At 36.7% G+C, this 10,033-nt stretch overlaps 1 protein-coding gene across 2 annotated transcripts in view; it reads right to left on the reverse strand.

Annotated features, from left to right (window-relative positions):
- LOC121423570 (NAD kinase 2, mitochondrial-like) overlaps positions 1-9,028 on the reverse strand; it is a 29,655-nt gene extending 20,627 nt beyond the window's left edge. For both annotated transcript variants that reach the window (XM_041618932.1, XM_041618931.1), the window contains exons 1-7: positions 8,567-9,028; positions 7,168-7,256; positions 4,883-5,134; positions 3,896-4,120; positions 2,620-2,715; positions 2,002-2,057; positions 636-813 (exon numbers count right to left, since the gene is read on the reverse strand). In XM_041618932.1, the coding sequence (XP_041474866.1) occupies positions 636-813; positions 2,002-2,057; positions 2,620-2,715; positions 3,896-4,120; positions 4,883-5,134; positions 7,168-7,256; positions 8,567-8,962 (1,292 nt within the window). In that variant the 5' untranslated portion in view covers positions 8,963-9,028. The remainder of the gene's footprint in view (positions 1-635; positions 814-2,001; positions 2,058-2,619; positions 2,716-3,895; positions 4,121-4,882; positions 5,135-7,167; positions 7,257-8,566) is intronic.
- Between the last annotated feature and the right edge of the window lie 1,005 nt (positions 9,029-10,033).

Genomic DNA, 10,033 nt, shown 5'->3' on the forward strand with positions numbered 1-10,033 from the left:
TTACTGTTTTTTTTTAAGGCTAGCCTGTGGATTTAGAATCATATTTTATTTCTATTTTAATTTTTTTTATTTCATTTCCAGGTACACATTATACTCGTAACAATAGTCAAATTCATTACATTGAAAATAATCATCATACAATATACATGTACAATATCAAATTAAAAAAAAAACACTAAAAAACAGGAAAGAACAACAGCTAATGCCTGGGGATTATCAAAAGAAATCAAGTTTCTGTTAAAAGACTCACATTAGCTGGTGCTAAAAAAGAACACTGAAAATTAAAAACTAGAACATTAAAATACAGTTCAACAAATAACAATGACATTTTAAGGCATAATTTGCTAATGCAGGTTTAGAAGGAAAGGAAGGAAGGAAGAAAGAGAGAAAGAAAAGGAGAAATGAAAGCAAAGTAAGAAGAGAAGGTAACAGTTTGAATGGAAATAGAGATAGAATTAGTAGAGGGGGTGTGGTGGCAGAATTACTGATATGCATTAAAAAAAATAATTGATGGCTAGAATGAAGAAATTGCAATGTTTGAATTACAAAATGTTTCAAATGCCTTCTCGATTGGTGGCATGTTACGCAAGAGCTCTCGAAGAGCATCAAGAAAGAAAAAAAGAAAGATCACTTACTTCCTTGCAAAGCCCCTCGGCATGTCAGACTGGTAGACTCTGTTTGTCACCGGATCTCTGACTGTGTATGCCATACGAGGGTCTGCACCATCAAACAAGAGAGAGGAATTAAACCGGTCTGCTATCCTCTCCACAGTGCTATCCTCTGTGGCTAGATTGCTGCCTGTTTCTTCATTCGCTGAAAAATAACAAAAATATCAACAAATGAAACGGAATCATCTCCTAGTACATGTTCGCAGATGTAAATGAAAATATAATTATAATAAATGAGATAAATTTATATTCTTCTGTACCTGTACTGAGCCATCAAAATGTCAGATCTTGACACATCACGCTAACTTGAAGAGAATGCTACATGGCGAGTGGCTCATGGTATTACTAATTGAAATTTTGTTTGTTTTTGAAAGCGTGTAGGACAATCAGGTTACTACGTCTGCAGGGAGTTGATTCCCATCGAATATGGTTGCGTTGAAACAAAGTCATGGAAGGCACTTGCTTTGTTCTTGTCGTAAGATCAAATTGTGGGGCAATTTTTCTCAAAACGATTGGGGAACATTGAAAACTAAAAAACAGTTATACGAAAATAGATTTTGAAAAAATAGGAAAATAATAAAAAAGAGAATAATGAAATCGGAAGTAATTCTTACTTCTTGGGTCAAATAATATATAGTTTAGTGACCGATCATAGAGCAGACTTTTGATCATACACATTGTAGGAATCGGCCCCACAATCAGTCACAAAGCATTGTGTTATAGGGCCCTGAAGGATATCAATGCATTAGTGGAGCGTTGTGGCCCAGTGGATTAGTCTTCCGACTATGAAACAGAGGGTCGTGGGTTCGAATCCCAGCCATGGCGTAATTTCCTTCAGCAAGAAACTGATCCACAATGTGCTGCACTCAACCCAGGTGAGGTAAATGGGTACCGGTAGGAAGTAATTCCTTAAGAAGCTGTGTGCGCTATGAACGCCTAGCTTAGCCGGGTAATATAGGAGCGCCTTGAGCACTTAACAAGGTGGATATGTGCGCAATATAAATATCCTATATTATTATTATTATTAATGCTCACACCAACCTCAACTATATGGAAATCCATCCTTATCATAATTTTTCTAAAGGAACTTTGCACAATGTCCTCTGTAAACAAAGAGAAGCACACTGAACTAGCAAGACATTGACAGCTGTATGAGTATACATCATACCTGGAAAACATCTAAAACAAATTTGCATTTTAGATGATGTTGCTGGCCGTCCATAGTTGTGGTTGATCTGATCAATTGTAACTCTTTGTAAGACGGGGCTCTGGGCATATATTGCCACCCTTTGAAATAATGATAGGTAATTAGGTACATGTAAACAATACTTACTGATTTTTAGAATGTCTTTTACGCTTTGGCAAGAAAGCTTGTTGATGTTGAAAGACCTTATATGACAATTAGAAAAAAAAAACATATAAATAGAAAATGTATAATTCTTTGGAAAGAATACATATATGTGTTTATCATTTGGAAATGTATAGGTCTTGTGTGCGAAGTATAAAGTTTTTGCTAATACTGCTTTTCCAATTGAGAATTACAATAGGTCTATGCTAAGCAATATAAAGATAATGATGAAAACAGAGCCTTGTATGCCAAGGTATTTTGACCCTAAATCTCCCGGGGTATTTTGATTCTTGTCCTTCCCTTAAGATCTCGGCCGCCGATCGCGTGAGCGATGCAAAAATTTGCACGCTGGTAGTGTGCGATGTAATCTACAAGGCTGTATGGTAAAATTTTCCAAAATAATGAGATTTTATTTTATGCTAATTTATGCATAAATCATACTTTTTGCTCACATAAAAGTCCAAAGGATTTCATTGATATCTAGATCTTGACTTGAATGAAGGTTTCGCAGGAAGAAAAAGTATGAGGAAATGGCCTGTCATAGGTACGTCAAAATACACTGGCTACATTGTGCGGGTATTGCAGCCCTACAAGCGTACTCACCATGACGATGATCCTGTTCCTGTTGAAACGGTCACCCCTGAACTCTTCTGTTTCTCCATCGGACCATCATCCACTGACATCTCATAGTAAGACATTCTGAATACAAATGTACAGATTTGGTATTCATAACAATTAATGAATTAATTAATTAACTACTTTAAATTAATGGTCTGCTTTCTGTTCACGACATTCAAAATCAGTGGAGTGTAGCACCATGATAGAGAGAGAATGTGCAAGCAAACAATATACAACTCCCAAGAATGTACTGTAATCTGATTGGTCCAAATCAGATCACATGACATTCAGCGAATTGCACTATTGCATCCAAAATGCACTATCCTGCACTCTGACGTCATACCAAAAGTACTATCCTGCACTCTGATGTCAGAGTGCAGGATAGTACGAGGTCTGGAATTATCTAGAATTTAGATCAAATACAGCATTTGGGGCAACTCAGTAACATGGGGGTTGCATAAAACAAACAGGGCACGCATCCTTGTGCATAGAGGACCTAAATAATGAACTCTGTGCTCGACTAGCCAAATGGATATACCGCACTCGGTCCTGCGGACCTTGGCTCCATCGGCTCTTCTCGCACATTGTTCATTATTTGGCCCTGCATGCATGCGCTTACGTGCATTATTTATATACTATCCCTCAACTATCCTTATAGAAGATGTTAATTGAGGGGGAATCATTATCATGAATCTTAAAGGGGGGGGGGGTGAGCTGACCAACGATGGATGAGATTCTAATTGACTGTGTGTTGTAAAAAGCTACTCTTCAAATACACCTATTGATCTGCGATAACTATAGTACATACAGTGAATAAAATTTGTATATGATTTTATTCCTGGAAAGAAAAAATGTTTTTGAGAGGAAAAGGTAGCCATTTTGCTTTTTTTTGTAATATAATTATTATATGGCCAGATATGAGTAGTTGAGGACTTGAGACGAGTCTATGAAGGATGCTGGTTTGTATGCCCTTTAATGGTTCCATGACATTTGCTCTGGCGACAATTGCTCCGGTGAAAAATCCGCACGCTTAAAAACATAAAACCTAAACTCCAAAACTATATGAACCCTAATCCTTATCTTTACATTATTCTAAGCCAAAATTCAATTCCAATCCTCACCCCAACCTCTGAGATATTAAGACCAGAGCAAATGTCGCAGGAGCAAATGTCGTGTCACCCCTTTAATATGTCAGGCACTCTTAGGCTTGCACGGAACAATGTGATAGGGCCTTAACATCATATTGGAAAAAAAAACATACCTGGAAGACAATGACTCTCCGATGAAGATCTCGTTGAGTGCTCTAACAGGCAATACTCGGGGTCCCTTGACCATGCAATCAAGTCCCTGATGCATGCGCCTCTCCTGCTGGCTGTGTGTATGATAGTGCTCTGGAAAACTCAGCTCAAGCTCATGGAGATCGATGGGATCTTTGTTCACCATGCAGCCATCAACAGTCACTCGTATCCTCTGACGTCTCATCCACCTACAAGGTACAGCATGCAGAGCAAACGGGGAGTTTGAGCTTTGATTTGAAAGTACGGGGGCTTCCGGAGCTCGCTTCAAACGAGGAACAACAAAACTGTAGGGGGTTAGTTGGAACATGGGTTAAGTTGAATCATTGTAATTTTCTTTAACGCCTATAAAGTAAATTTGTGCAAAACTGCCCTCAATTTATTGTCATTGATAATACAGCAGTTGTATTATTGATAACAACAAATTGAGGGGAGTATTGCATAAATTTACTTTACAGGTGTTCAAGAAAATTACAATGATTCAACTTACCCCATGTTCCAACTAACCCCGGTCTCTCCTACTTTGTTGTCTCTTATTAGACAAACTGCAACACTGATATGAAATATAGTTTGTGATAGTAAAATGACTTAATTTACATACATATTTACCATATTTATCAGTTCAGAATCCCTATGTAAGAAGAATTAAGAGAAAACAAAAGTAACTATTGTTTTACCTTACTATTGGAAATTTGAGCTTAAGCCTCGGCACAAGAAGTTGTGCCTTGCATCCTCTTGCAAAAGGCACTAATCCAGCTATTATCATCATTATCTGTATGTTTATTTATTCATCTATTCATTTAGTTATTTATTTATTTATTAATTAAGTAATCAATCAGTAAATTAATCCATCTAATTATATCTCAGCGCTTTATAGATATTATCCTGGTTATCAGATTCTGGCTTTCCTGTACATAAGGTGCACCCTTTCTACACTCCCTGGGGAGTATTACCTGAAATCACCAGACAGTATCCTCTTCAATGCATCTTCAAATAGGAAGGTATATCTGTTAGGTAGACACAAGTGACCCTCTGATCCCTGAGGATCGGTATTGACCCCTATCACCGGCGTCTGGTCCAAAACTTTACTTGCAGCGAGGAGGAATGTTCCATCTCCTCCCATCGACACGATGAGGTCCGCCCACCTGACCGCATCATCATTGAAGTGGTAGCGATCAACTGTTCTTGTCTCTAAACCAAGTTTTCTGAATTGGATCAAATAAAAATGAATTCAATGAAAACCAAGTAAATTTAATATCACACAGCTGAACACAAATTATCTTCGAATTGCAAATGACTGGCAAAGATCCAGGCAGTGAACCCATTATACACATATTTTTATTTTTCAAATTTGTAAAACTATATATTGTTCTCAATGACTGGAATAGACATAGACACTAAACCCATTAAACACACATTTTCTTCAAATTGGTAAAAATCTATGGCATATATGGCATTGTTCAAGGGTGGGGGCTACGGCAGCCATACGGTGAGTAAAAAACAGCTGTTTTAACATTTTGTTTGTACCAGCTACATATAGGTGGTTTTAACAAAAATGAATAAAACAGCTGTTTTCAACTCGCCGTACGGCCGCCGTAGAACAAAGTGACCAAGGTATCACATTGTCTATACCTTGATTTTAAATGATAGAGCAAACAATACCACTAAAATAAACCTGGGAGCCTGGGACTCTGTGTAATGCTGTATAGTGTTTACATTCTCTAAGAGAACCTTTTCAACATGGCCTGCTTTCATTGAAAATTAATTTAGATCTCACATTTTGCAAAGGAAATTATCAAGACAAGACAAAAAACAAAGATACAAAAAAAAACTATTAATCACAAGTTCCACTTTAATTGGTGATAAAATATTCAAATTAATAGAAATGACCAGTTCATTTACTCGCTGATTGAAAAATACTAAGATGACACTCTAAGGTTCGCACCTCCATCTGAAAGGCCGATCTAATCTTTCTGGATTTTCAGAAGGCATTCGATAGAGTACCCCCATCAACTTTTGCAAATCAAACTCGACTACTATGGGATAAGTGGAGATACTCTGTTATGGATCATGGCACTTCTATCGAACAGACAACAGGCAGTAGTAGTGATTAGTGAATGGATCACAATCAAGTTGGAAAGACGTCACATCAGGCAATCCACAGGGCTCTGTCTTTCGCCCTGCCCTTTTCCTGCTATACATGAATGACATTCACACAAATATCAAATCCACTACTTGCCTATTATTAAGTTCTGCTCACTACATATGTAGACGAGATCATCCTCTTAAAGGGATGGTCCAGGCTAGAGATATTTATATCTCAATACTGGCAAAGAGTAAAATTCACAAAAAATAATGCTGAAAATTTGATCAAAATTGGATAACATTAACAAATAACAAATTTATTGAATTTTAAAGATTTGCATTATTTCGGTGAAACAGTTCGAGGCAGGTCTTTATGAATATTCATAAGATGTGCTGATGATGTCATGTCTCCACTTGTTCTTTTGTATTCTATTACATGATGAAATTAGGTTTATTCAAAATTTTTCTACCAAGACCTAAAACAATTGGATTGACAACTGATTAAGTGCATTAGTTATTTATTGTCACAACTAATTTTATCAAAATGGAGACACATCATTTACACATGTATGAAAAACTGAAACCTTTATGATTTCATATTATAACACAAGAAAAGGGAAAGTGGGGATGTGACATCATCACCTAATGAATATTCATGATGAAGTGCATAAAACTGTTCTCACAAAATATTCATAAACTTTAAGTCAATAACTTTGTTATTTGTTATGTGATTTTAATAATTTTTTTTAGTATTTTGCTCAGTGAATTTTACTCCATTTATTTGGATATAAATATTTTCAGCCCGGACCATCCCTTTACGCTCACCATACCTGATGCTTCCATATATGCTTTCAAATACTCTATCCTCGTGCTGTGAGAATCTGGAACAGACTTCCCTATGTAGCTACATGTATCAACACACCTTCGCTCACTACTTTCAAGGTGGTTGCCTTCCCAATTATCAGAAGTTTGCTGCCACCTGTTGGACTTCAGTTATTATAAACCAAATGGTCATGTTTTTAATTGCACCCTCCACTTTTTACTGTTAATCTCCAACGTCACTGTTAACTATTGACTGCACATGCACCCATCCCAGTTTAGCTTCCAGTATGAGCTGCAAAAGGGATTATCATTTCTTCAAGAAAATACTTACGTTAGAATGTCTTTGCACCTCTCTGTATTGTCTGTGTGAACTCTGTGACGATCCTTCAGAAAATCAAGGTCTGATCCTCTTTCCATCAGCTGAAATAAATACATTTACAAATAAAATGATAAAATCACCCCAACATCAACTCATCTTGTTAAAAGCATAACATTCTCTTATCTTTTATAAAAGAAAAAGAAATGAAGCATGGGTACTGATTTTAGGCCAGTCCAAAATGATGTTAATTGTAAACCTTGATTTGACAAGATTGAGTACACTAAAGACTTAAGAATTTCATCATCATCATCGGATACAGGAAGGAGGCGGTGGCCAGTAATTTCCTGTCACTCCATCTGTGATTTTAGACTGGTGAATATATTACTATACCCATGAGAGGAGTGGAAATCATGGAAGATCAAAGCGATGATCCCAATAATATTTATTTATAATTTCATGCCACTTCCTTTTGAAGTCATGCACTAAAAAAAATTATACACAAGTTACATAATCTTACCATACCAGCCTACATATACGTTCAATTAAATTCATAGGCCTATCCTTTTCCTTTGGAAGAGCTGTGCATAAGATGAGCTTTAAGCCCCTTTTTGTATGCACACCTCTTCCAAAGAAAAAGTCGCAGCCATATAATTTAATACATAAGAACTTTTTACTTTCTAGAGTTTTATATTTGACAAAATTATTCAACCTATTGAAATAGAAAAATGGAAGAGATGATTACCTAACGTGAACATAGAGTGAGATCTAAATCTAGGCCATATTAGACAAAAAGCTTTGGTCTCTGTTATGTTGGTTGTTCCGCTGAACTCTGTTGGCTCCACTCACCAAATACAGAGACCGAAGTTCTAGCTCGATCTGTTCAGGGACTCAATGGCCATATGTTTATGTAAAGTTCGGATAAAACAGGAAAGTGAAGTTGTGCCACAGCCGAAATAAGTCAGTTTTTTCCCCTTTAAGGTTTATTTTTCCCTGCTTTGGTGCATTTCAGGCCAAGATGGAATAATAATCTTCATTTTGGTACATTGTACACTTTTTTATATATAATTTTATGAAATAAAGACAAACATCGATGAGCCCCGTCAGGGGAATTTTGCATTTTTAAGTTTTAACCCCCTAATTGGCTTCACGATAGTAAGCCGTCTGTGTGCGAGGAGAAATAATTTTTTCAAAAATGTTTAAAAAACGATGGCTGCCAGCTGTCTAAGACTAAGGCCATAGAGGTCTAACTTTATATGTTTTCCAAAATGATCTGTGAGTTTTACGATAAATTTAGATCTCGCGCTTTAGAGATAGACAAACCTCTCTTCCATTCTATGTTTTAAAAAAATTGATATCATATATTCCACATAGGATAACACTTTAAAATTTATTAAAAGCTTTTTGTCATTACCCTTTGTCTGATTCGTTCTTCTGTCTCGACTCCACCGAAGCGCTGTTTCTCAAACATGTATCTTGTCGTTTTGGGAACAACAAGAACCTTTGAAACAGGAAATTTATTGGAAGATGAGTACGATCTAATGCTCTGTCTCCTAAAATTTTGTTTGAACTCACGAAAAATCATTGAACGGCTGTCATTTTGATATGGCTTTGCCTTTGTTCTACTCCCAAAATCGCACGTAGTCGATGTTGTTGTACTCCGTGTAATTATCGCCACCAGCGGGTAGGTAGAAGCTCCGACCCCTGTACTTCTGGCGGCTTCCAATACGTGCAACCGCTGAAACTTTGTCCAAACCAGCTGCCCTCTCGGTAGATGTAGTTTGGCTTGAAAACAAGGCAGGCTTGCCATGTTTGACCACGCAGTTCAGTTTACAACTATGTATTCATGTAAATTTTCAATAATGAACCAAAAAAATCAAAATTTCCTTTTTGAATGAGATTCCCAAATAATAAGTTGACCAAGTCCACGGAAAACAGAGTTCAATTCAGTTGCGGCTCGCACATTTTGGTGGTCTTGTTCTCAGTCGCTAGCTTCTACACTGCACAAGCGAGCAGGGGTCGGGGGGGGGGGGGGGGTACGGTGCAATCTGCAGGCACATGCACAGACGACCCTGATGGGGATGAAACCTTGATCAACAAGTGGGTCTTCGCACAAGACTAGCACTAATGGACAAGTGGTAGTCATTGACAGGGATCAATAAGGATTGTGTATTCAGACCACTTTCCCTGATAGCAGATCTATATATAGGGGGGGTTATTTGGTGGGCTTTATTTTTCTGTTGACATTCAAACTTGGCCAATATTATTGTCCATTTTTTAATCAAAATAAAAAACATGACAAGTCCACCCCAAAAAAAATTTTCTATAAAACAGAAAAAATCCAACAAGCATACCGAGCAAGCATATAAAACTGAAAATTTCATCAAATTGGATGTGATGTAAGAAATTTATGACCTTATAAAGTTTTGCTAAATTTTGATCACAAAACAGTAATATATGCATCCTGGTCGGTAAGCAAATAGGAGACTGATGATGTCATCCACTCACTATTTCTTTTGCACAGGCCCTATGAAATATATGAAATATTCTAATTTTCTCCTCAAGTGAAACTAAGATTGATACCTCCCTGAATATGTGGATTAGCATTGTTCATAATACATGTATATGGTTCTGTCAAATGTGTAAAAAATGAAATATTGTATATAATTCAAACATTAAAAACAAAAGAAATAGTGAGTGACATCATCGACTTGACTCATTTGCATGTCACTGCATGAGTTGTGCATATTACTGTTTTGTGAAAAATAAGCGAAGCTTTATTTGCCATAACTTTCTTATTTTACATCTGATTTTGATGAAATTTTCATTGTTATGCTAGTTTGATTATCTCTTTTATTCCAATCAGTATTTTTCTGGGGTG

This window comes from Lytechinus variegatus, chromosome 11 (genome assembly GCF_018143015.1).
Source record: "Lytechinus variegatus isolate NC3 chromosome 11, Lvar_3.0, whole genome shotgun sequence".
Classification (NCBI taxonomy): Eukaryota; Metazoa; Echinodermata; class Echinoidea; order Temnopleuroida; family Toxopneustidae; genus Lytechinus; species Lytechinus variegatus.